The sequence below is a fragment of the Heteronotia binoei genome, chromosome 8 (genome assembly GCF_032191835.1).
Source record: "Heteronotia binoei isolate CCM8104 ecotype False Entrance Well chromosome 8, APGP_CSIRO_Hbin_v1, whole genome shotgun sequence".
Taxonomy (NCBI): Eukaryota; Metazoa; Chordata; class Lepidosauria; order Squamata; family Gekkonidae; genus Heteronotia; species Heteronotia binoei.
In genome coordinates, this window is record NC_083230.1 from 31,004,890 (window position 1) to 31,032,743 (window position 27,854).

Here is a 27,854-nt window from a genome sequence, read left to right on the forward strand (position 1 = left end):
TGACTGAGGAAGGCAATGGCAAACCACCCCATAAACAAAAAAGGTCTACCATGAAAACGCCGTGATGTGACGTCACCCCAGAGTCGGAAATGACTGGTGTTTGCACAGGGAACTACCTTTACCTTTTTAACTCTGCTTAGGATGGTTTTGTAGGAGTGTGTTCCTATACAGTGGGAATAGACTACATAGTAATTATGCCTAGGACTGTAAATCTATTTTATAGACCATGTCAAGATAATGACTTACAAACCAAATGTTCAGAAACCTTTGGTTTCAATTCAAATGTTTCAATTGTCAAATTAACTTTAAACACAAAAATTAGCAAATCAAAAGTCCCATTAATGTATTTAAGCAACTGTTTCCTTTTGATGGAGAACACTGTGAAGCATAAAAAGAAAGGAATGCATAACCTCCCTGATATATTTTTTCAATTACAATTTCCATGTATGATTTTATTAGTTAAACTAATATCCTGCCTTTCATCCCCAAACTAAGTGTTCAAACTTGCTCATAAAAGAAGATATATTATTCACTAAAATTATAACATGTGGGTTGTCAATTGCATGCAAAATATTCACATTCACAAATGTTAATTAGTGTGGATGCTATGAGCAGTTTCCAGCTAGGGTCCAGTATCATCAAACACAAGGGCATCATTGCTGGGAAAAGGCTAGACTAAATATTAACAGCCCTGCTTGCTTATCTTAGGGCGCTGAAAAAGGCTGCACAAGACGGCATCATAACAAATACCTTTGTCAAGCACATTTTACACTAGATTAGACAAAGTCCAAGGAAGACTCAAAGTTCATTTCGGATGTGAGGCTCAGCATTGCATTGCCACATAATGTTTTTTTTTTTTTTTTAAAGTGGTAGAAAAGACAATCATCTTATCTTGGTGGAAAATACAGCTATTAAAAATGGAACCATCAGGTTTCATCATGGCTACCCATATCAAACTACAGATGGAATATGACTCTAGCTAAAGAGTCAAGGAATACAGTCCAATCTGGCCTCAGGAATTCATAGCCCTTCTAATTTGGAGCAGAATGGATTTATGGTAGAAGTGCTGCACAGAATCAGCTTCTCCCATGCTGAACTGCTGCCTGCTCAGTAGTCTAAAGAGGAAAAACAATCACACCAAGGCACAAGATCCTGCGTATATAATGTGTCCAATAAAGAGGAGCTATCTAATGCTTGTGAATATTTCTCAGAAATGCTCACTGCCCACTAATGCAAGTATTGTTTAGAAACGGTAGTGCATTTGGAGGTACCCAGGGGTTTTTAGCTAGTTGAGTCTTGCTCTGCACATTTAGTGGGGATTCTTCCTCTCCCATGTATGCACAGAGCACGAATTAGCATGAAAGAGTGTGGAGCAACCTAATAAGATTCATCAGCACTTTGCAGAGCTTTAAAATTGGCCCACTGACTTGAGGGTGAAGGCTGCCCTACATAGTATGTGTTTAGCATGTACACTCTGTGCATAAATTGGTTCTCTCATTCATATGTATTATGCAAACGCCCATGAGCAATGGAACTGTGGTGTTCCTTGCCAAGCACATGTATGCTAACTTTGCACCAACTTTTCTTGAGGTTTGATTACTCCTATGAAAGCTGCTGTTTAAGTGGATTATGGAAACGTTTTTGGAAAAATGCCCTTAATTCAACTGCGTATGTGGCTGTTTCTACACTAGGCAGAAAATTGCATCTTTGTGCATATTTTAAAGTAATCATCTACATTGCATATCGCCATCACTTCTGTCTTGCTTTGCATTTTCTTAAGTCTTCTGCATTTTGTTGAATGGGCACCGAAAATGCATTTTGTTGAATGGGCACCGAAAACGCTTCCACCTGGATTTGCCTCGCAGTTCTCAAGAGTACTTCTGAATAGTTTTTCTGAACATCCGAATCTAAGGTTGCAATTGTAGAACTTTCCCTCTGAGTTTTCAAACTCTTCCCCAAAGCCCCATCCCCGGGAAGCTGAGAGTGGTGAGACAGCACATCACTGTGTGCTCTCCTCTGAGCCAGGCTTCCCTCACAAGGAAAGCCCAGCTTGGAGGAGAACATGAACCACCCAGCTGCTCTTGCCTTCTTGGCACGGATTCTTCGAGCTGGGCTTCTTTTGCAAGGAAAGCCCAGCTCAGATGATAACACCCCCCTCACATCTGCTTTCACCTTCAAGGAAGGAGAATGCCTCTGCAGTGTGCTCTTGGATGCACTCTGCACCTCCAAGAGCACACCGCTCAAGCCCGGCTCAGCTGGAGCCTGCCCACTCCTCCTTCCATGCTGCTGCACCTGTCTCCCTGTGGGCAGGGGTTGTGGCAGTGGGGCAAGTGTGGGCAGGGGAGCACAGGGCAGGTGCTGGCCTGGAGCACCCAAGTCCATAGCACTGGGGCTGCCCAGGTTCTGGTCAGGCAAAAGAGGTGGTGGAGATGTGCATGTCACTCAGAGGCTTTGCAAAGGAAGGCAGCCTCTGAGTGGTGGAGAGTGTGTTCAGTGTGTTCACTGCCACGTGGGGGGTGGGGATCCTTGTCTGGGGCAACAGGACCTCTAGTGCTAGCCCTGATAAGAGGCATCTCTCCCCCCACTCCAAGTCTCTCTACTCACTTCTCCTCCCCCCTCTTGGAATAAAAGCCCAGTTCCAACCAGACTCAAAGCAAGGCCCCCTCCCACCTATGACTGGGCAATCTTGAGAGACAACTGAATCGAACCTCCAGCTCCTGGGTGGGGCGCAGGCCTGCAGGGCCTTCTTCCTTCTTTTGCAAATATAGATGTAAAACTCCACAAAAGGTGAGGAGCAAATTTTTAAATGTAGAAGCATTTTGAATGATGTGAGTTTGTAGCAGGTGGATTCAGTGCTCAGTAGATCTGGAGCAAAGCTGAATGGATTTCCTGCATTTGCAGTATTGCACTGCAACTTTGGCTTTAACAAGTTTGCGTTACTTGAAAGGCTTTTTCATGGTATGATTTTAGCCATTTATGGCTCATACTGTGAATATGACAACATCATAACACCACATATCCAGTCAGATTTGGCTCTGTAACTGTGGTGGGAAAAGGGAATCTGTTCCCATTGCCAGGGCTTTTTTTGAGCAGGAACATACAGGAAAAGTTTCAGCTGGCTTGGTGTCAGGGGGTGTGGCCTAATATTCAAGTGTGTTCCTGCGAGGCTTTTTCTACAAAAAAGCCCTGTGTGAAACAATGGTGATGTCAGGGGGTGTGGCCTAATATGCAAATGAGTTCTTGCTGGGCTTTTTCTACACGAAAAGTCCTGCCCATTGGTAACGTAACTGTGCTGATGCTTCCTAAATTCCCATGTGAGCTGGTGGTTTCATTGCCTACTACTGTTGGTATTAACCTTTAAAGCCCTTTATGGTCAGGGACCTGCCTATCTACGGGACCGCCTTTCCCCATATATCCCCCAGAGAGCACTGCGATCAGGGACAAAAAATCTGTTGTCTGCCCCTGGCCCAAAAGAAGCCAGGTTGTGTGTAACGAGATCTAGGGCTTTTTCGGTGGCAGCACCAGAACTTTGGAACACTCTTCCAGAAGCCATAAGGGCCCTGCAGGATTTGTCTGCGTTCCGCAGGGCCTGTAAGACCGAATTGTTTAAACAGGCTTTTGCTGTTTGATTGAAAAGGGGCTGCCACCGGACATCCTACAGAATGCTGGTGATCACAGTCGAGAATTCAATACCGCTTATATTTTACCGAAGCAGCGCCATAGAATGGTTTTAAAATTGAAATAAGTAAATTATGGTTTTATATGTTTTATTGGACTGATTGTATTGTATAATGTTGTGAGCCGCCTTGAGTCCGCTTGCGGAGAGGGCGGGATATAAATTGAATGTAATAAATAATAAATAAATACTAGAGCTGTACAGCATGGCTTTTATTTTGATCCAGCTCTAGTTGTGCATAATTAATTTAGACAAAATGTGGAGGGGAATGTGCATCCAGATGAGCATCCACATTGTCTTACATTCCTCTCCACATTCTGTCTCAATGAGTTAATTAAGTGCAGTCAGATCAAGCCAAGGAATTGTCAAATCAGCTGCATTTGCAAAGGGCACAGCTATTTTTGCAGCAAGAACTTTTTTTCATATAAGGCCACACACCCCTGATATAGCCAATCCTCCAAGAGCTTACAGGGCTCTTAGTATAGGGCCTACTGTAAGCTCCAGGAGGATGGGCCACATCAGGGGTGTGTGGCCTAATATGCAAAGGAGTTCCTGCTACAAAAAAAGCCCCGTCAAAGGGGATACAGTTCTGTTCCCTGAAACCCACTCACATTTGTAAAAGGATGCATTAAACTGGTGGAGTACTGTGTATTTTACATGGTTTGTGTACAATTGCTGTGAAGTATGAAACTTCATTATAAATCAACAGGGGAACAGATATAGGTGGCTACTTTTAGCATGCTAAAGTTCATCTGTATCATATGAAGTGGCCCTAAATTCAACTGATTTCAATACATTTGTTTCCAAGTATATAGATTCACAGAAATTATCATACTATCTTCTGATAGAACTTATTCTGAGTACATATAATGGAGATGCATGGCTTCCATTGACCAGGGTCTATCCTCTGCATCTCCTGGTAAATACAAACTTGAAGTCCTTGTTTTCCTACCACCACTCATATTGATTGGCTGCCACTGAATGTGATGGTGTCATGTCAAACACATCTTTTGAGGACAAAAAGGTCAGTAGCAGCCATGCTTTTTTCCCTTTAATGTGTCCTTGGACCTGAGATGCTGTGAGTAAAATAATTGTTCATTATGAGGTACTTTTTTCCCTTTTTTTAGCAACAAAATGTGAGGCAAGATTGCATTATGCAATTTGCCCATATTTCCCCCAGTCTAAGATTGTACCTTAGGTTGATACAGTAACATGAAATGATTTTTATATGGTTGTAAGAAAATAATGTTAAGTGTTAGGTCTAGGTTTCATTCTTCTAGAGATCACAGGTCAATAACATTCTGCAATCATTTTTGTTTGCAAGAGTAAAAGTGGAGCCCTAAGCAGTGTTACACCCTTCAAAGTCCATTGATTCCAGTGGATTTAGAAGGGTATAACTGGACATCTCCCCTTCTAACTGTACCATAAAGGGTATAACTGTGCTTAGTTCTGACCTGGATAGCCCTGGCTTGTCTGATTTTGTCAGATCTTAGAAGCTAAGCAGGGTTGGCCCTGGTCAGTATTTGGATAGGAGATGACCAAGAAATACCAGGGTTGCCATGTAGAGGTAGGTAAAGGCAAATCATTTCATCTCCTCTCATGCCTTGAAAACCCTAAGGGGTTGCAATAAGTTTTCTGCAACTTGACAGCAAAAAATTGCAACTGTACATAGGATTGTACAATTAATTAACTCTGTTAGATTTGCCAACTCAAACATAATTTTGTGCTGGAGTGTCCTAAACTCAGGAAATGACAGAAAAGATACTCTCCGTGTTACAAAACAATATCAAAATATAATTGCAATACTTTCCATTCACAACATAGTATTATAAGGTAAATTTCAGTGACAAATACCATCCGAAGCACACAACTTCACTACTGTCCATAAAATGATATCAGGTTCTTTGCAAACAATACAGTCCAACGAGCAAAACCGGTCCATTCTCGTTTTGGATCGTTATGATCCTTCCTCTGGGATCGTCTTATTGATTTTGAATGCAATAGTCTGATGGTGCCTTATTTCTTTACTATACACTGTTTTCTGTGAACAGATGTTACATTGTAATTGAAAAGCTGAGGCTCTCTAAACCTTTCTCAGTGTTTTACTCCAAACAAGTTTGATTTTTTCAAAACAAGTTTGATTTTTTACAAAATTGCAAACTTGCCCAGGCTACAAAATTACCACTGTATATAGGATTGCATGATTAATTGACTGTTAAATTTGTCAACTCAAACATAATTTTGTGCTGGAGTGTCCTAAACTAATATATATACACACTTGTGATTGAGAGAGCAATTCTAAACAGGTCTATTCAGAATCCAGTTCCAGTCTATTCAATGGGATTTACTCCCAGAAAACATTCTTAAGATTGTGCCATTAGTGAATCACCTTCTGAACTAGGGCTTTTTTTGAGCCAGAGTGAACCAGAGCACAGCTCCACCTTAGATGACCAGGGCTCCTGCTCTCCTCCCAAAGCTGTGGTGGCAGCTTCCTGGAGCCTGGTTTGCTGGCTCGGCTCACAGGACCAAGCTGTGCTGCAGTGGCAGCTTCCTGGAGCCCAGCTCACCCCCCAGGCTCACGGGGCCAAGCCATGCTTCCTGAAGCTCCTACTGGGCTTTTTCTACAACAAAACCCTGTTCTGAACTACTGGAAAGTAATGCCATTTGTTTGTTGGAAGATTGCATTAAACATTATAGATGCTAGAAAAACTGTGTTTTAGTATTTAGTGGATAGAGCTACTTCCTAGTTTTTCCATCTGAAGAGACTGAAGATACCAGTGAATATATATTCAGTGAAATGGATCCTGTGGTAATTTTGAAGGAACTGAGGAAAGTCTGTTCCCTTCCTTCCTGTTCAGCTTTCTGCCTTTGAAAGACAGGTGAAAGCCTTGGAGGGAAGCATTCCTTGCTGAAGCATTCAGAATTTTCTCTAGAGCTGCCAGTCACTTATAAATAGAAATGTGTTGGGACTAACCGATTCACACTGTACATTAAAGATGGTGTATAGAGAAAAGAGGAAAGGAGTTTGTCAGTCTTTTAAGATAGAAGAATGCATTTCTCTCAAAATACTCCACAAATTAAGTGTGTACTCCCAGCTTACGATTGTGTTCTGCTATTTCTGTATGGTAGTTCTTTTTCTCTCTGAAACAGATGTTCACTTATTTGAGAACTTTGGATGGTATCCTTTAAAAAGTTGTCTTTAATAAATGACTTAGAAATGAAGAATATTCTCAAAGAAGGACTACTGAGTTTGTAAAGCCCTTCCTTGACCTGTTTTTTCAAAAAAAGAACTCGTCCTACTTAAAAGAGTGGGAGGCTCAGGTAGATCATTGCTGGGAAAGCTTCTTGTTCTGTCTCCGTGAACACAACTAAAAAGTCATCACATTAGGTGATAAAATGCAGTTGCATCAGTGAAAGGAATACCAAATACCTGGGTAAAGAGGGCACTCCAGATAATTAGATTATGGGAAAGTATCTTATTGTTGCAATATAGATTTGCAATCAAAAATAAAAGCTCAAGATCCACTTTGACCTATAGCCATTCTCTAATACTGTGATTCTCCCAATCTGTATATCATTATTTTTTGTATTTGTGAACAGTTGGGAAATTTTCAGTCTGACAGTTATTCTTTCACCTTGAAGTTTGGTTTCATTTTCCCAAGCCACAGGAGGTGGGAGGGACATTGGTGAGAGACAATAATACAGAAAGTGTGTGCCTAGTAGTATGTCACATCCAACCAGAAGAATTAACCAATAATCTAGCCAAACAGGATTGTCCCAAGCGTGTGCACAGCCTTTTCATTTCTGACCAGTCCTTGTGCCATCTTAGTTATTTAGGAGGGATTTCTGATTATATATATGTACAGAACCTGTTCATGTGAGCTGTTTCATATTCTGGAGCTATGCTTACCTACTGTGTTCATGCTTTGCTTGAACATACTGTCAAATGGTCAGGACTATGTCTGAAGAGATCATGGCAGATTCATTGGCTTTGCTGACTAGAAGGATGATGCTAGATGCTAGCCATGTTGTATCCCTCTCCTCCCCAAGACATACATCTGCTGGGAAGAGAGTCAATTATGACAAGTGTATTATTGGAAGGGGGGCAGAAGTAAAGCCTAGCCACCAGTCAATACTACTTCCCTCATAACAGACATGGTAGTGTGTCTAAAAGGGAAAGATGCAGAAGTGTTTCATGCTGGCAGATAGACAGCAGATAGGGTAGAGAATAGTTTTTAATATATTTATTTAAATATTTATAGTTTGCTTTACTCCCCGTTGGGGAACCAAAGCAGCTTACATTATTCTCTGCTCCTCTATTTTACCTTCACAGCAACAATTCCGGAAGGCAGGTTAGACTAAAAGAGAGTGAGCAGCTGACAATCATAAACTTCCATCACTGCTGCTAATGCCTTTGTAGGGGAAAAAGTCAGGCAGTCCATCTGCCATTTGTATATTAAATCAGTACACAGCTTTTTGTGTGTGGAAAAAGCCCAGCAGGAACTCATTTGCATATTAGGTCACACCCCCTGATGTCACCATTGTTTCACACAGGGCTTTTTTGTAGAAAAAGCCCAGCAGAAACTCATTTGCATATTAAGCACACACCCCTGACACCAAGCCAGTCAGAACTGCGGAACTCAAAAAAAGCTCTGAACCAGCAGAAGAATCTACTTTTAAACAAAATGGTGTCCAGTCCACACCAGTGCTTTACTAAGTTTTTCCTTGTGCTGGTTAACTTCACTGTTGGAGCCAGGCTGGAAGAAATTGCTGTCTGATAGCACTTAGAATGTAGTGAGGGAAGGAGTGGAAGTGCATCAAAGTTTAGCTGTCCTCACCACAACATGCTCTGCTGGTTAGTTAGTTTGTTTGTTTTTTTAAAAAAATAGCCCACTAATATTAATCCTGGCTGAAAAGAAGAGAAAGTCACAAGTTAGTGTTGTCTCATCTGCCAGTGCCCATTCTGCACAGGAGACTGCAATTTCCTATGATAAATGGGAGAGCATAATTTTGATGAAGGGCACAATCTGTGAGAATTGCATCTCAAATTACACCTGAAAATGTGTCTCCCCATTGAAATCATCTGACTGAACCCTGACTGAACAAGTATGTGTAATAGTGATAATTCACTAACGAACCAGCTGCAAATATGAAACAGTATTTGCCAATCCCTATTACCAATGGAAAAGTTAACTTTTCCATAAAGTGGATGTGTCCTGTTAGAAATCAAAACGACACAAATAACAGATGCCCTACCACCATTTTGTACTCCAATGTGGATCCTGTGATGCCCAAGAATCCAAAAAGTAGTCAGTAGAGATGGGCACAAATTAAAGTTTGTCATAAATTTGGGCTGGCTCATGTTTCATAAAGCGATGTTTGCAAACTGAAGAACCACCACAAATTTCCATGAGTTTTGGTGCAATTTGTGGGATTTCATGAAGAGCAGAAAAACAGCTCACCTGTTTAGTTTAAATGGCTTAGAGCCATTTAAACCCTGCTTTCTGCTCCCCATTTAAACCAAAGAGCTGAGTGGTGGTCCCCACCACTCAACTGTTTGGAAACCTCTGCTTCCTGCTATAAGCTGTGGGGAGCTGAAAGCAAGGATTTAAACTTTAAATGTCTCACAAACTGATATGAACCCGGTCAATTTGCAAACCAGCCTCACAAATCATATGGGTTCATGGTTCGGTTCATGGTTCAGTCACGAACTATGAACCAAGCTGAATTGCAAAAATGTGGTTTGTGCTCATTCTTAGTGGTCAGTGGTGGTTACCCTTTCCATGATGGGATTTCCTCATAAAGATAATACGACCATGATTGCATATCACTTGATTGATTGTATCCTAGGTTTCTTGTGAGATTTCATCTTCAGACAAGTCATGCACAATGTAAGCCTCTAAAAATATAATTCAGCCAGTAATAGATGGCAAATGTTGAAGAACTGTTTTACAGGTTGGCAGTTATGTCACAAAGAATAAAAATAGAGAGATTATCAAGGCAACTTATAAAGTATGCTGTTAGTGATCAGCCTTAATGTTTGGTTTTCAACAGCAGTTTTTATATACTAGGCCAAATCTGAACTTTGTGTGGAACAGCATGCTTTCCCCTTCAATTTCAGTGAGGAAATATCTTTTGATACCTCAGATGTCATTGTGTGACGAACTCAAGTAAGAGTGGGCTGATGTGTGTTAAGAACACAAAAGTCAATGCATATTTTCTAGTTCATCTGCAAGCTTTAAAGATTAAACCAAGCCATGCTGGCTAGTTATACTGAATAAACTAAAAAGTAAATTATAAGAAAATGAAACAGTGAACAAATTGTATTTTAGTTAATATAAACTGAACAAGAATATGCATCCCATATCAGCTATCCACTTCACAGATTAAACTAGTGCAATGCTTAAACTTTATTAAGTTATTAGAGTCAGGTAATGGCAAGCCACCTCTGAATGGCAAGCCGCCTCTGAATGTCTCTTGCTTTGACAACCCCAAGGGATTTCCACAAAGTTGGCTGCAACTTGATGCATTTTCCACCATCATATTAAGTTATTGCCAATGATGACAGCACCTAAAATCAGTCAATACAGTTGATGTTTAAACGGAAGATCGCTAATAATTTAATTTAATTTTTCAATTTATACCCCATCCTATCCCGCAAGCAGGCTCAGGGTGGCTTACAGAATTAAAACATTAAAATGAAACACATCAAAAATTAAACATCATATCTACAGATCTGTCAAGTCAGATCTGAGAACAGTAGTCCATACAATTGGCAACAGCCCACACAACAGCATGTAGGCTGGAAGCTTTCAGCACAACTTGAGCACCTTGATGGTATGGTGCTAGGGGGAGCAGTGACTTCAAAGGATGCCCACTGGATCAGTTAAAAGCCTGGCAGAAGAGCTCCATCTTACAGGTCCTGTGAAACTTGGATAGGTCCCGCAGGGCCCAGATCTCCAGCAGGAGCTCGTTCCACCAAGTAGGGGCCAGGATCGAAAAGGCCCTGACCCTTGTTGAAGCCAGCATGGCGTCCTTAGGACCAGAACAAAAAGATGTTGTGTAGCTGAAGGCAGAGCCGAGGGAAGGGTTCATATGGGGAGAGGCGATCCCAAAGATATGCAGACTCCAGGCCAAAAGGGCCTTAAAGGCAAGCACCAACACCTTGAAATGGATCTGGTACTCAATGGATAGCCAGTGCAATTCGTGCAGCACCAGATGCATCCACGCCCATATAGGCCTCAATGCCAACAACCGGGCTGCTGAGTTCTGCACCCGCTGGAGTTTCCGGAGCAGGACCAAGGACAGCCCCATGTAGAAAGAGTTACAGTAATCTAATCTGGAGGTGACCATTGCATGAATCATTGTGACTAGATCATGAGAGGTAAGGTAGGGGACCAACTTCTGAGCCCACCTCAGATGGGAAAAGGTGGACCTTGCAGTGGTGGCAACCTGGCCTCCATAGATAAAGAGGCATCCAGGAGTCCCCCCAGAGGAGTTCACCTCTGTTGATGGCACTAATTGAGTTCCATTAAAGGGCAGGAGCCTGATCCCATTTCCTGCTCCCCCCCACCCCTGATCCAGAAACAGGATTTCCATCGTTGATAAATTTAACTTGTCGACTCTGGTGCAACCAACCAGACATGGCTTGTAATACCTCACCCAGTTCATCAGGGGCAGAGTCCAGATGGCCATCCATGAGCAGAAAGAGCTGGGTATCATTAGCATATTGGTGACAATCCAACCCATGTTTCCAGACCAAGGCAAAGGGGCGCATATAGATATTAAATAACATCAGGGAAAGGATTGCCCCCTGTGGCACTCCACATTTGAGTGGGTGCTGCTGGGACAATTCCCCCCAAGAGCCACCCTCTGTCCATGAAAATGGAAAAAGGAAGTTAGCCACTGTAAGCTAATCCCCGAATCCCCGTGTTGGCAAGGTGGTGGGTCAACACCTAGTGGTCGACTGTATCAAATGCTGCCAGTAGATCTAAGAGTATCAGCAGCACTGATTCGCCCCAATCCAGATACCTCTGGAGATCATTTACTAAGGCGACCAGCACCATCTCCGTCCCATGAGCAGGGTGAAAGCCAGACTGGAAGGGGTCCAGGATGTCAGTTTCCTCCAAGAAACCCTGGAGTTGCGTTGCTACTACCTTCTCCACTACCTTGCCCAGAAACAATAAGTTCGATACTGGGTGGTGGTTAGTAAGGATCGTAGGGTCAAAAGATGTTTTTTTTTTCAGGAGAGGGTGAACCACTGCCTCCTTCAAAGCCCCTGGGAACATCCCCGATAGCAGGGATGTGTTAACAATCTCAAGCAAGGGAATCCCACTGATTTTAATCAGCCATGATGGGCAGGGATCAAGGGGGCAAGTGGTTGGTTTCACAGCTGCCAGGATCTTGTCAACCTCCTCCTGAGAGAATGGGCTGAATTGGTCCAAGACCAGACCCAAGGATGGACAAGGGATCTCCAGTTCACATATTGTATCTAATGTGGCTGGGAGGTTGCAGTGGAGCAATGAGATTTTATCTGCAAAATGGTTTGCAAAAGCCTCACAGCCAATAGCCATTTCTCTAGCATTTGGGATACCTTGAGGCAAAGAAGCCAAAGACTGAATTAATCTAAATAATTGGGCTGGGTGTGATTTTGCAGACACAACGAAGGCTGCATAAAACTCCTTCTTTGCTGCCTTCGTAGCCATCTCATAGGCCTGAACAAAGGACCTATAAGATGCTGTCATGGCCTCATCATGAACTCTTAACCACAATCTCTCTAGCTGTCTTAGCTCCTGCTTCATTTGTCTCAGCTCCATGGAATATCAAGGGGCTGAGTGATTGTGAGGGCAAAGAGGGTGCCAGGGGGTGGCCACGTCAACAGCCTCGGAAAGACGGACATGCCAGTCTTCCACTAGGAAATCTAACGGGCCACCAGGGGGATCAGATCCCACATAGCCCTTTGGAACTCATTAGGATACATCAGGCTCCATGGGCAAGCATAAATGCGCTTGCCGCCTAACTAGGGAGGGCCAGGAGCACATAGATGGGCCTTCAAGGCAAAGTGGTTCAATCATGGCACCACATATGCTTTTCTTGTTCCAGGCTTTTGTTGTTGTTCAGGGATTTTCATTAAATGAAGTGCCCCACTGCCACCCAGGCAGAGAGTGTGCATGTGTGTATGGAGTGGTGGTAGCTGTGGCAATGTTTGCTCTGGCTGGAGAGATAAGGTGTGGAGGAAGTAATATAGCAACTCATTTAACTTAGTTAGTTGCATTTGGCTTAGCTTAACTTTTCTTGGGGTTTGATATGCAGTTGTATTGTCTTTGTAGAGCTAGTTAACCATTGGCCATGTTAATCATTTAGTGTACTGAGTGAAATGATTTATAGCAGGGTATGTATAAGAGGCAGAGAGGGAAAAATAGAGAGAGATAGTCACATTGATCAAAAGTCATTGAAAGAAGGAAGACAGCCAAATGTACTAAACTGAAAGGTACCATCTATCTAAATATATCTGCTTGCATGCATATATGTACAAAAAAGGTCTCCAGGCCTTAAATGAGTAACTGATAGTTGGATCTATCATGTGCAAAATTCTCTTCATGCTAGTTTTGAATGGATGGAAGGTTTTTAGGCTCATTTAATGAACTCTGATCAGCCTTAAAGAGTTCAAATATAGGGCCAAACTACATATTATATGTTTTTACTTTATGTGTGGTGGAATGTGTGCCCCCTTCAATGGGATAGGAAAATGACCACTGCTGGAATGGATAATTTATTTTCCTATGAAATTTTCCATCTTTTTTTTAACTATACAATTTTTTCCAATTGTAACAGTGCAGTCCTAAATAGAGTTTCACTCACTGACATGATTGGGCTTAAACTCTGTTTAGAATTACATTGTAAACTTCTGTTAGGGGGAGGGTATACAGGCAGTTTCTCTTCTACAGGAATGAGTTAGCTTTGCTCATTTAACAAAATGAAAACCCAGTTGTGAAAACTGAACAGTACAACCTGGGTTCTCCCCCCCCCCCAAATAACTTTTATTAAAATTTAAAAGTCAGATACAATCAATAAGTACGCATTTTATGATATATAATACAATGTCAATCTTTAAAATAAAAATCTTCAGAGTTAATTATAATGCAACGTTCTAGACACTGAAATATTGCTGGTAGGATACTAATCTTAATGGGAGGTAGGGGAAGTAAGCTATTGGGAGCCAAATCCAAAATGATTTATAAGGAAGTTATTACTGGAAAAAAAGGGGGGGAGGCTACTTAACCAATAAAGAAAAAATGGGTTCTTGATGTGGATGCCTCTGAAATTATCTGGAGAATATGGGGTTAGGAGTGAAATTTCCCTCAAAAAAGTAGAATTCTGCTGTTTCTGTTTGACTGAAGAAACCAGCTTATCTAGCGCTTCCTATTCTTCCCCTTAGGTCTTTTATTCTGTATGTTCATGACAAGGTTTGGTTTCATCTTTGTTTCTGACCATAGGCATTTTGGGAATAAATAAATAAACATGAGTAGGCAGCACAACTGGAGGGGATAAGAATATAAGAACATAAGAGAAGCCATGTTGGATCAGGCCAACGGCCCATCCAGTCCAACACTCCGTCACACAGTGGCAAAAAATTTTATTTATACACACACACTGTGGCTAATAGCCACTGATGGACCTGTGCTCCATATTTTTATCTAAACCCCTCTTGAAGGTGGGATTGAGATTGCAAAAGTCCTCAACTCAGTCTTTACTAGTTAGTATCTTTTTAGGGGTAGTAGGAACTGTGGTGGCTACCTTCCCACCTGTAGTGGCTACACCCCCCCCTCGTAATTTTTGAGCAACCTCAGCAGCAGATATTAAACACCAATGAGGGGGCAGAAGTTCTTAAAATATCCCTCAAGACATCTCCTCTTTCAGTAATACTGTTGGAGGGAGTGGATGAAAAAAGCTGCACAAAAGCTCTCAGTGCAGGTTCTAGGTGGTCCTGTTGCTGTCTCTGTATCATCACAAAGATTGCTCTTCTACAGGTATTATACATGGATTTTCTGAAGGTGGGTTTAGATTGTGATGGGGCTCACTAGGCTCATTTCTGGAACCGGTTTTTGACAGCAGGGCAGAGATGTGTTTTATGTGGGACATAACAATAAAGACAGTCCTTTTTATGCAGAGTGTATCTACCTCCCTATTGAGTAACTTTAAGAAACCTTAAGGGAAAATATTTCTGTGAAGACAGGTTCAATTTCTGGGATGTCCAAGCGATGAAAAGAATAAGGGGTTTAATCTGTATTACTCCCTCAACTAAAGGCAGTGTATTCTGCCTGCCCCAGACACATCCTGTTACAGCAGGGTGCATCCTATTGATAGGTTTCTCCATCAGTTAGATGAGTACAATCAGGAGGACACACCTGTTCTTGCTGTACTAGTTCTAAATCTGTCTCTTTTACATTTGAGAGTACTGGCCTCTGTGTTTCACTGATGTCTACTAAAAGAAATTTATCCTTTTTTCTTTGCAAATAATGTGCTGCTATAGAATTTACCAACCTTGTGGATCTTCTAACAAAAATCTGTAATCTTTCATTGAAATCTGCCTCCGTTCCTGAGGACTGGAAGGTAGCAAATGTCACCCCCATCTTTAAAAAAGGTTCCAGAGGAGATCCGGGAAATTACAGGCCAGTCAGTCTGACTTCAATACCGGGAAAGTTGGTAGAAACCATTATCAAGGACAGAATGAGTAGGCACATTGATGAACACGGGTTATTGAGGAAGACTCAGCATGGGTTCTGCAAGGGAAGATCTTGCCTCACTAACCTGTTGCATTTCTTTGAGGGGGTGAACAAACATGTGGACAAAGGAGACCCGATAGATGTTGTTTACCTTGACTTCCAGAAAGCTTTTGATAAAGTTCCTCATCAAAGGCTCCTTAGAAAGCTTGAGAATCATGGAGTAAAAGGACAGGTCCTCTTGTGGATCAAAAACTGGCTGAGTATTAGGCAGCAGAGAGTGAGTATAAATGGGCAGTCTTCGCAGTGGAGGACGGTAAGCAGTGGGGTGCCGCAGGGCTCGGTACTGGGTCCCATGCTCTTTAACTTGTTCATAAATGATTTAGAGTTGGGAGTGAGCAGTGAAGTGGCCAAGTTTGCGGATGACACTAAATTGTTCAGGGTGGTGAGAACCAGAGAGGATTGTGAGGAACTCCAAAGGGATCTGTTGAGGCTGGGTGAGTGGGCGTCAACGTGGCAGATGTGGTTCAATGTGGCCAAGTGCAAAGTAATGCACATTGGGGCTAAGAATCCCAGCTACAAATACAAGTTGATGGGGTGTGAACTGGCAGAGACTGACCAAGAGAGAGATCTTGGGGTCATGATAGATAACTCACTGAAAGTGTCAAGACAGTGTGCGTTTGCAATAAAAAAGGCCAACGCCATGCTGGGAATTATTAGGAAGGGAATTGAAAACAAATCAGCCAGTATCATAATGCCCCTGTATAAATCAATGGTGCGGTCTCATTTGGAGTACTGTGTGCAGTTCTGGTCGCCGCACCTCAAAAAGGATATTATAGCATTAGAGAAGGTGCAGAGAAGGGCAACTAAAATGATTAAAGGGCTGGAGCACTTTCCGTATGAAGAAAGGTTGAAACGCTTGGGACTCTTTAGCTTGGAGAAACGTCGACTGCGGGGTGACATGATAGAGGTTTACAAGATAATGCATGGAATGGAGAAAGTAGAGAAAGAAGTACTTTTCTCCCTTTCTCACAATACAAGAACTCGTGGGCATTCGATGAAATTGCTGAGCAGACAGGTTAAAACGGATAAAAGGAAATACTTCTTCACCCAAAGGGTGATTAACATGTGGAATTCACTGCCACAGGAGGTGGTGGCGGCCACAAGTATAGCCACCTTCAAGAGGGGTTTAGATAAAAATATGGAGCACAGGTCCATCAGTGGCTATTAGCCACAGTGTATGTGTGTATATAACATTTTTTGCCACTGTGTGACACAGAGGGTTGGACTTGATGGGCCGTTGGCCTGATCCAACATGGCTTCTCTTATGTTCTTATGTTCTTAACCTTTTGTGGTATAATGGGCCATAAATGATTCTGAAGTATTCTTTTAGTAGTAAGCTTGTTGTTTCCATTATTGCAGGGGTCCCCAACCCCTGGGCAGTGGACCAGTACTGGTCAGTGGCCTGTTAGCAACCAGGCTGCGGAGTGAGACAGAGACACTGCACCACCCCTTTTGCCCGCCCGTATCCCAGGTGGATGAAAGAGGCACAAAAGAGGCAGCGCAGCCTCACTCCAAAGCACCACCTCTTTCATTTGCCCAGGTCCCAGATGGGCAGAAGGGGTAGCCTTTGTGACCTTTGCCTACCCCTCATTTGAAGACCCCCATGGGGGGCAGGGATGGGCAACAAAACCCCCAGCACCCCCATTGGTCCATGGAAAAATTGTTTTCCACAAAACCAGTCCCTGGTGTCAAAAAGGTTGGGGGCCACTGCATTATTGTTACTATTAAATGTATCCTGATCTTCCTCTAAGGTTAGTACACATGACATGAGTCTTTTATCTTCAAAACAAGCCTGTGAGGAAAGTTAGGCTGCAAGACAATTGACTTACCCATACTTACCCAATGGACTATACATGGTTTTGAATCCAAGGCTCTCTACCTACTGCACTGCTTTGTAATAGAGTAGGTGACAGTGCTGCTATAGTGCAGTAGTTTTTATTTTTTCAAACCCTGGATACCATAAACCTGCAAGCACGTGATAAGAACACACTTGACAGGAAAAGGGGATTAGTGACCTCACCAGGGTTACAATGAGAGAATGGATTTCCTACCAAGCGGATAGAAAAAGCCAGCTGAGCACCAGAAGGTGTTCTGTAGTAAGAAATAAGCCACAAGTTGGAACTGTGAAGGAGTCCTTTCCACCACTGTATGATCTTATCTTGTCATTCTTCTGCTCCTTTTATTTATTTATTTATTGGATTTATATCCCACCCTCCCCACCAAAGCAGGCTCAGAGGGGCTCACAACAATCAAACTAAAACATTAAACAATAGATAAGCATTAGAGTTTAACAATTAAACCAAGTTAATAATAACAGTTAAATAGTTTAAAACCATTTAAAACAATTTTGGTGCTAGTATCATTACCAATTTCAGTATGTTCAGCGATGTTGGGCATCCTCTTATACTATTATTCAGCTGAAGGCCAGTCAAAATGATGCTGTTTTACAGGCCTTGCAGAACTGGGCAAGGTTCCACAAGGCCCTTACTTCTTCCGGAAGTTGGTTCCACCAGTAGGGGGCTGCAATTGAGAAGGCTCGCTCTCTAGTAGACTTTAGTCTCGCCTCCCTCAGCCCAGGGATTGACAATAAATTCTGCGTCCCAGATCTAAGTACCCTCTGGGGAACATGTGGGGAGAGATGGTCCCTAAGGTAGACAGGTCCTTGACCTTGACTTTAAGTGTGCATGTAAAAAGAGTCAGGGAGGTTTCTACACATGTCTGCTAGCGGCAGGTCTTTCCAAAGGGCAGCATGAAAAGGTCCCTGTTTGCAGCTCAGTAGACAGGGTTCTGGGGCTGATGAATTGAACATCATTGCTTTAGCACATACTGTCATAGGAATGCAACACTCTCTCCTGTCTCCTCCTTCCCACTTTTGTATGATTTAGTCTCCATGACAGTCACAATTATGGCATTGTTTAAAAGAAGACATAAGAGAAACAAGTTAATTTAGTCCACCTCCCATGTATTGTGGTAGAACTTTTTGCCACATTTAATGTTCAGCAGCAGCATGTAACAAGTAGAGAAAATTGAACAGAAGATCCTAGTGGGGAAAGAAACTGATTTACCAAATTGTGATTCACACACTGGAATTTAGCAGAGTGCTTTCTTATCTGTTTAAATTTTTTTTCCTGTGTTCTGTACTTGTATTTAAAAACACTTGCATTAATAACTATAATTTCCCCTACTGGACTAATAGAATCGATGTATTAAAACCTGATGTATTACATTATTGATCTCAGAGGCATTAAACATGGGATCTAAGTAACACAGAATTTTATAAATCTTATGTGTGTGTATTCAGTATCTGTTTTCATTTTACATACGTAACAAGCCAGAGTGGTCTCAACGTACATGTAAATTCAATTGCCATAGTTCAGTTGAGGAATGAATGGGAAAAAAAGAAAATTATGAACACAAAAGTACATTTTGGCTTACTATTCAGGAATTAAATAATGGTGCTCCCGGTAGAAATGTGCATAGCTTTCAAATCCTACATATTAAATATAGCTTGTTCCTGAGTAATATAGAACTGGATTCTGAACAATCTTTAGTGTCTGTCTCCATTAAGACATAAAGGATATAAGTGAACTTTCTGAAACTGTCTTAAAATAAAGGTATATGGGGATTCCAAGTGCCATTCACATTTTATTTTAAGCCATGGTTTTCATGGTATCTGACTATCAGTCTGCAGTTTATGAACTGGTAGCATATGAATTTCATTCCACATTCTGTTCTTAAGGATAGTGTTGTCTGTTTTCATATTAGAGGATCCACAACTAGTTTAGAGGATTATACCACTCATTTCCTAGTTTGTTGTAGTGGTTTATATCCCGCCCTGAGCCTGCTTCGGCGGGGACGGCGGGATATAAATACGAAAAATAAATAAATAAATAAATAAATAAATAAATAAATAAATAAATAAATACATTTTTGGGAGAACTGGGTTTGATTCCCCACTCCTCCACTTGCAACTGCTGGAATGGCCCTGGAATGGCCTTAGCTCTCGCAGCCATAGCTCTCGCAGAAAGGGCAGAGTGTCTGGGGAGGGGGGAGGGAGTTGGGAAGGTAAAGGAGATTGTAAGTCACTCTGAGACTCTGAGAGTGAAGGGTGGGGTATAAATCCAGTATCATCATCATCTTCTTCTGTTATCTGCACATTCATTCTGTGTAATAGGACTCAGAAGTAGACTGGCCCAAAGTCACCTGATAAGCTTCAGGTTTAACAGTAGTGCCAGTTTCCAGTTCTTTGCAAATATTCAACCTTTTGGTATAGATTGAGAAGGTTAACAAACAGAAGTTGGAGTAACAGTTGCGTGAAGCAGAGAAATGTTTACTTATGGCCCACTCAGAAGAGCTCACCCCAACATTCTCAGGAAGAAGAGATATGCAGGCATATTTATAGGTTGTGTGAGCGATTTTTTTCTGATCCAATCCTGAGATCTCCAGATCTGGTGTATGTGCCTCCTGCACAGATCATGAAAGGCTGAAGAAGACCACTCAGTGTAGACATTTATGGTGTGTTCACACTATACTATATAATGCGTTTTACATCTGGATTTTACGGGGTAAGAATAGCAAAAATCCGGATGTAAAATACATTATTTAGTGTAGTGTGGATGCACCATTTGAATAAATTTCCTTAAAACTATTAAAAAAACCCACTGGGTGACACTGCAAAAACCTTGAGGGCCGCAAAATATATTCTGTTTTCCTAGGGTGCCTGAAACCTTGATGATGCATAAGAAGCAATTTTATTGCTCATGAACATTGTATAATTTCCCAAATTCCCTTCTAGCCATTTCCCATTTTTTTTTCTTTTTACTAGGTCATATTTACAAGTACGATTCCCTGTTCTCTTGTTCATTATTTCAGGTTGCTTTGTTTAAATCCAGTAGATGTATGTGTTCTCATTAATGGAATTACTTGGGTCCTTTATGTAAATCAAGGATATTAAGACATTTTGGTATATTAAGACATTTTGGTATATTCTTTCCATTTTTTCTCCTTTTTATAGTGCCTTTTCCTCCCTTATTTTTAGGAGCTTATTGTCTCATGAAGCCTAATGTGTCTACTTTGTAAAGAAACTGAGAAAAGCAGTTTGTATCTGACCAACAATTACAAATTCATCTGGAACTGATCAAGAAGCATGTTTCATAGTTACCTTTACCTCTACACCCTACCCCAAAATAACTGAAGTATCATTTATTCATTTAGATTCCATATTCAGGGCGGCCAACAATGGTCACAATTCGGTGACAGATTCACATTATAACAATAAAACATTATTAAAATATTAAAATAGTTTAAATACAGTTCAGATGGCGTTCTGTCTGTTTTGAATTCATTTGCGATGATGCTGTGGGGTAGATAGTACACACCCCCATAGATGTTAAAAGTACCTCCATTTAGTTATTAAAAGCCTGCCTGGATATGTCTTACAGGTCCTGTGGAATTGTGAAAAACCCTGCAGGGCCCTAGTCTTTTCAGGGAGGGCAGTCTTCTCAGAGGGCAGGTGCAGCCACGGAAAAGGCTCTTGCCCTTGTAGCGGTCAAACAGGCATCCTTTAGCCCGGAGATCTTTAACAGATTTAACGAGCTTGATCGTAGTGCTCTCTGGGGCTCGTATGGGAAAAGGCGGTCCCGAAGGTAGACAGTTCCCAAGCCACATAGGACTTTAAAGGTAATAACCAACACTTTGAACCGGGCTCGGAACACTACAGGCAACCAGTGCCGCGTCTCCAGTGCAGGTTGGATGTGCACCCGTAAAGGCAGCTCCAGTACCAACCTGGCTGCAGCATTCTGCACCAGTTGCTGCTGCCAGGTCCAAGTCAAGGGCAGCCCCATGTAGAGGGCATTACAGTAGTCTATTCTCAAGGTGACCGTTGCATGAATTACTGTAGCCAAGTCGCTGCATTCCAGATACGGAGCCAACTGTCTTATCTGCCTAAAACGTTAGAATGCAGATTTGGCAGTGGCTGCCACCTGGGCCTCCATGGTTAATGAAGGCTCCAGGAGAACCCCTAAACTCTTGACCCTCGAAGCTGGCACTAAAGGTGCCCCATCGAAGGTCAGTAAAGGGATCACTCTTCCCAGGCCACCTCGGCTTAGGTACAGAACCTCCGTCTTTGCTGGATTCAATTTCAGTCGACTTTGTCTGAGCCATTTCACAGCGGCTTGTAATGCCCGATCCAGATTTTCTGGGATGCAGTCAGCCTGGCCACCCATCAGAAAGTAGAGCTGGGTGTCATCCGCATATTGGTGACATCCCAGCCCATAGCTCCAGACAATCTGAGCGAGGGGGCACATGTAGATGTTAAATAGTGTTGGGGAGAGAACCGTCCCCTGAGGCACTAGTAGGTGTCTCTGAGACAACTTCTCCCTCACTGCCACCCTCTGTCCTCGACCTTAGAGTAAAGAGGTAAGCCATTGGAGGGCAGACCCCTGAATCCCCATGTCGACAAGGCGGTGCGGCAGCAACTGGTGGTTGACTGTATCAAAGGCAGCCGACAGATCTAATAACAGCAACACTGCCGATCTGCCTTGATCCAGATATCTTAGGAGATCATCCAAGAGGGCCACCAGTACCATTTCCGCCCCATGTCCCGGGTGAAAGCCGGACTGAAATGGGTCTAATGCAGAAGTGTCATTCAAAAACCTCTGTAGCTGTGCTGCCACTGCCCTCTCAATGGGACTTCCCAATGGGACCAAAGTAGCTTACAGCATCAGTTCCCTCTTCTCCATTTTATCCTCACAACAACCCTGTGATGAAAAACAGTGACTGGTCCAATGTCACTCAACAAGGTTCCATGTCAGAGTGTGGATTCAAACCCAAGCCTCCTTCTTCCAAGTTTGACACTAACCACTACACCATACTAGTTCTCATGTGGTTTGTGAATGTTTTGAGGCCCGGGTATCTGGGAACCAATCTTATCACTCCACTAAGAAGCTCAGCATCCTGGACCTGAAGCATTTTGCTCTATTTCATAGGTAGATGCAACCACACTGAGAAACAGAATGACACTTGTAGCATGCAAATAACAGACTATTATGATTTCCAGTCCTCCTTTCTATGTGAACCAAGCTTTATATGATGCCAGTTTTATCAGGAAAGGACATGTTGATCTTGAATAATCTCAACCCTATAAGTTTTTAAAGATTTCATATGATGCAGTACAATCCAATACTGTGGGTTGGAGCCCACAGATAAAAAAATCTTCAGTGATGGAAGGGATTTCTGTCAGCAAAGCAGGACTTCCTAACCTCACCCCTCCTCCTACATTCCGAAATACTGCTTCTAGGGGACAGAAAACCCCCAGGAACAGCATGAGAGAGAGGGTGGAGGTTTGTAGCCCAAGGGGGAAATGGTGAAAATCCCTGCCCTTCCATCAGCCAAAATTTCCACTGGATCTAACCCTATTTGTTGTAGCATCTATACATATCTATGAGCACTCTCTTGGTACCTTTGTTATGCAATTGCCCATAGCATAGTTTCTATGATGTGATGCTTTGTCCAGTCTCATAAAATATTTGGAACCACAGCTTCTCCTCTTTTTTAAAAAAAAAATGTGGTATGAAGCATAAACAACTGCAGAAATGAATTCTGAGTTCAGAGAGGCAGTTGAGAATTCACTTGGGTCTCAGGTAAGACTAGCAAGGTTATTTTCACTTTCAACTTCACTCACAGTTGAAGTGTAGTTGCAGTAATCCTGTTATTGGAAAAATATGCTTTGGCATTAATTCAAAACCAGACATCAGAGGCCATAACCAGGCATCATTCTGCATATAAAATTCACATCAGCCTCATTTGAGTTTCTGCATACAGAACAATGGCAATCGTTGACCCTTAACATTTAATTTTATTTTATACAAGATAAGGTCAAAGTCTGCCTTTAGATGCACATTTGCTGCTCCCGCTGCGATTAAGTCATGAATACGCATCTGAACAGGAATTTTGCTCTTAAGTGCCTGCATATGCTTTTCACCCTACCAATCATGAATTAATTTTGATTTTTTTTTCATGCTCTAATTTTTGTCACTCTCTTTCTCCTCATCTCTATGTTTTCCTGTTCTTGCAGTTTTCAGATAGTGTTCTGGATATATACAACAGTGACCAAGGAATGCCAACTGCAAATATGGGTCTCACCAATACTTCCTGTCCATCTAATTTGCCTGTGAAAAGGGAAATCACAGGTAATAGATGTTGGCATAGTGTAATCCTTTTGAGAACTATTGTACTTGCTTTTCAAGAACATTACAATGGAAATGCTTGTGATCTATTTAGAGCAAATGTCGACCTATGTTTTAAGAGAGCTGGAAGCCATTTAAATACCTAAGTTTGATGCAGAAAACAGTGACTTTAAAATGCATTGAATGCATGTCAAAACATATTTGCCACACTTTACAACATCTGCCTGTTTCATCTGTATAATCTTAAATAGCTGCAGTTTTTGCAAAACGGATGTATCATACAGCCACAATTTGATGTGTTCATTTGGATTCTTAAAGCTCTATATGGCCTTCCTCCTGTGTACGTAATGGTCCTATCCATCTCCATCTCTCCAGTAAAAACCCTGTAGTTTTGTTTTCTTCAACTCTATTTTTTCCTCTGCAGCTTTAATTTTATTTTTGCTGATGGTAGTTTTAGTGAATGTGATGGATGGTTTTTTAATATGTTTTGTATTGCTTATGATTGATTTCAACAGGTTAGATCCTAAGGAAAGCTTCAACAAGTGGAATGATTTTTTCAGCTCCCCTTTTCCACTAAGGACATGCCCCTGCTTGGTTTCTCCTCATGTTCTTTTTAGGGGTCCCTGTTGTCCAGGAGCAACATTTTGGGGTGCAGCTAGAGAGAGGAGAGAAGAAAGTCAATGGAGATTTACCACAGAATCCAATCCATAATTTCTGGGGTTTCCACCTCCTTTGTCCTGTTATTGGGTAGTGAGTTTTAAGTATGATTATTACAGATGTTTTAGCTGTTTTTAATTATTGTGTTTGCTGCACTGGGAAGCAGCTTCTGACCAATGGGTGGGATATAATTATTTTCAATAAATAAATAGGCAGCAGCAATTCATGTGAGTTTACACAGGAGGGTTCTAACATGGGTATTAGAATATGAACTTGTACCTTGCTTGCCATTAGTTGCCCTTGACATGGTAGGGAAGTGCTTTTATTTGGCCATTATGTGACATAGCTATGTTATACAAAAGTTATTATTAAAATATTTTGCAGGCCAAAATAGGTGTCCTTATGTTGAAGAGGATACCAACTGTGACTCAAAGACTGTTTAAACAGTGCTTAATAGGATAAAGGGATTTTCTGATAACTAAGGATTTCTCACTTATAATAAAATGTCAGGCAGTAGGGTTACGTTACCTGCATTCATTTTAGGGGGATCTAGCTATAGACTGACTCCTTCTTTGTTCTTCATTGCAATCTCCACCATCAGTCAAGGATGGTTTCTATGCAAAGAAATGAACAGCAAAAACTGCTGAATAGGTGTTGTAGAATCACAAAAAAGAGTCCTACTCTTGTAGAAAGCACTAAATTAATCTGCATCAGTTTACATTCTCTAAAGCATAATAGAAGCCATACTCTGTATTTATACTTTCAAATGGGATGGAGACAGTCTTGGTCACCCTCACAGATTACCTCCAGAGGCATCTGGATAGAGGCGGCTCAGCAGTACTGATGTTACTGGATTCAACATGGTCAATCATCAGTTGCTGATCTGCCACCTTGCCGATGCTGGGATTCAGGGGTTGGCCTTACAATGGCTCTCCTCCTTTCTCCAGGGTTGGGGACAGAGGGTGGAGATTGGGGAGGAACTGTCCCAATAGCACCCACTTATGTGTGGTGTGCCACAGGGGGCAGTTCTCTCTCCGATGTTATTTAACATCTATATGATCCCCCTTGTCCAGATTGCTCAGAGGTTTGGGCTGGGCTGTCATCAATATGCAGATGGCACCCAGCTCTATCTGATGATGGGCAGCCAATCCAACTCCTTCCTGGAAGATCTGTCCATGGCCTTACAAGCCATGGCAGGGTGACTCAGGATGAGTCAACTGAAATTGAATCCAATGAAGGCAGAGGTCCTGTATCTTAGTCGCTGCGGTCCAGGACCAGAGGTCTTTCTACCAACCTTTGATGAAGCACAACTCACCTAAAGTTGTGCCTAAGGTTAAAAGCTTGGGAGCGCTCCTGGATCCCTCTTTAACAATGGAGGCCCAGGTAGCAGCCACTGCCAAATCAGCCTTCTATCATCTTCAGCTGATAAAGCAGTTGCTTCCCTTTCCCGAACGTGACAACTTGGCAACAGTGATCCATGCTACAATCACCTCAAGGTTGGATTACTGTAATGCCCTCTACACGGGGCTGCCCTTGCCCCAAATCTGAAGGCTTCCACTAGTGCAGAATGCTGCAACCAGGTTGTTAGTGGGGCTTCCTTCACAGGAACACATTCAACCTGTGTTGAAAGCACTGCACTAGTTACCTATTGCTTACCAAATTCGCTTCAAGGTGCTGGTTATTACCTTTAAAGCACTATATGGCCAAAGGCCTGCATACCTTAGGGACTTCCTTTCCCCGCATGTACCCCAGAGAGCACTTTGGTCGGGGTCGCAAAATCTACTCTGGATCCCCAGCATCAGAGGCCAGGTTCAAGATGGCCAGAGCCAGGACCTTTTCTGTTGCAGCTCCTGCCTGGTGGAATGAGCTGCTGGAGGAGGTTAGGGCCCTGCAAGAGCTTCCACAGTTCCACAGGACCTGTAAAATGGTGCTCTTCCACTAGGCATTTTCGAATTAAAATTGACAACAACAGGAAAGCAGAAATTAATCCATTTGGCCCACCTCGAACATCATATTGTGACTGGGGATCTTTTTCTTATAGGACATCCAGCAGAAATACTTAAATAATAACATTTTAACATTGATGGAGTTGGTAGTATCCGCCATCATGAATACATCAATATATTTTAATGTGAGATCAGATAGCACCTGCCATTGTTTTACATAATTGTTTTATATGTTTTTATTTATGATGTACTCGTATTTTTCTCTTTTGTCTATTAATATTGGTCTTATGACCCCTTAATGTGACCCGTCCTGAGCCTGCTTCGGTGGGGAGGGCAGGATACAAGTCGAATAAATAAATAAATAAAAACCCTACATATGAACATCAGAATAAAAGGAAGCTAAGGATCAATTTGGAGCGTACACTTGAATCAGACGTTCTCCAGTGACACACCTTTTTTGCCTGGAAGTCCACTAAAGCATAAACCAGGACATGTTTCTAATGTCTTAAACCAGGGCACTTTTTTGTAGAGAAAGCCCAGCAGAAATTCATTTGCATATTAGGCCACACCCGCTGACATCAAACCAGCCGGAACTGCGTTCCTATGCATTCCTGCTAAAAAAACCCCTGGTCTTAAACAATGAGTGTCAAACCTACATCCTGTGAGCCAGAACGGACTTCCCCAAAGCTTTTATCTGGCCCATGGCTATCTTCTTTCCCTCCCCTGCCTGTCCTTACCCTTTTGAGCTCAAGCTCACTTCCCAGCTCATCTTTGCCAGCTTCTCCTCTTGGCTTCATTGAAAAACATTGCAGCACACACACACACAAGTTGCAAAGAAAATGTGGAATGGGTTTTCCAATCCCAGACTAGTCTATCTGGGCTAAGAGACCTTAATGAAAAATCCATTTTGCATTTTCTTTGCAACTTTTTTTGTGCTGCAATGTATTTCAATGGAGCCCATACATTCTTGGCTCCCATTATCTTCCATGAGCCTTAAAGCCTTCCCCCTCTCAAACCACCATGTAAAAAACCCAGAGACTCTGGAGCAGGGGTGACCAAACTTGCTTAATGTAAGAACCACATAGAATAAACATCAGATGTTTGAGAGCCGCAAGACATGATCAAATATTACACAAGTCTTTATACTCTTATACACTCTTAATAGTTTATATGCACAGAAAGATAAAAATACACATGTATGCACTTTACAACATGATTATGCTAGAAGGAGACTTTTTAAAAAAAAGAAAGGTAGGAATAACAGTCCCCATAAGACCAGCATAGGAAATTATTTTTGGCAACAGTGGGAAAAGGAAAAACACATGTATCATATAAATCACTGACCACCATTTGCATCATTATGTATCTTTCTTTGCTTTGACACCAAGATTAGTAAATATAGCTCCTACAACAGCTATGAAACTAAGGGGAGAACCCTGCACCACCCTCTTTAATTCCATCCCTCCTTCCAGCGGCTCCCTCAGCTGTTGTGCTTTCTTTCTCTGCTCTAGGTCTCCAGGTGACCTCTGTGGTAGAGAAGAGCTTGCAAGCCTGCCTCCCCCCCTCCCTGTTTTACACATGGCAGAAACAGTCACCTGTGGGT

At 42.1% G+C, this 27,854-nt stretch overlaps 1 protein-coding gene across 2 annotated transcripts in view; it reads left to right on the plus strand.

The window, feature by feature from the left end:
- TFEC (transcription factor EC) overlaps positions 1–27,854 on the plus strand; it is a 118,811-nt gene that overhangs the window by 63,131 nt on the left and 27,826 nt on the right. For both annotated transcript variants that reach the window (XM_060244860.1, XM_060244861.1), the window contains exon 4: positions 23,537–23,651. In XM_060244860.1, the coding sequence (XP_060100843.1) occupies positions 23,537–23,651 (115 nt within the window). The remainder of the gene's footprint in view (positions 1–23,536; positions 23,652–27,854) is intronic.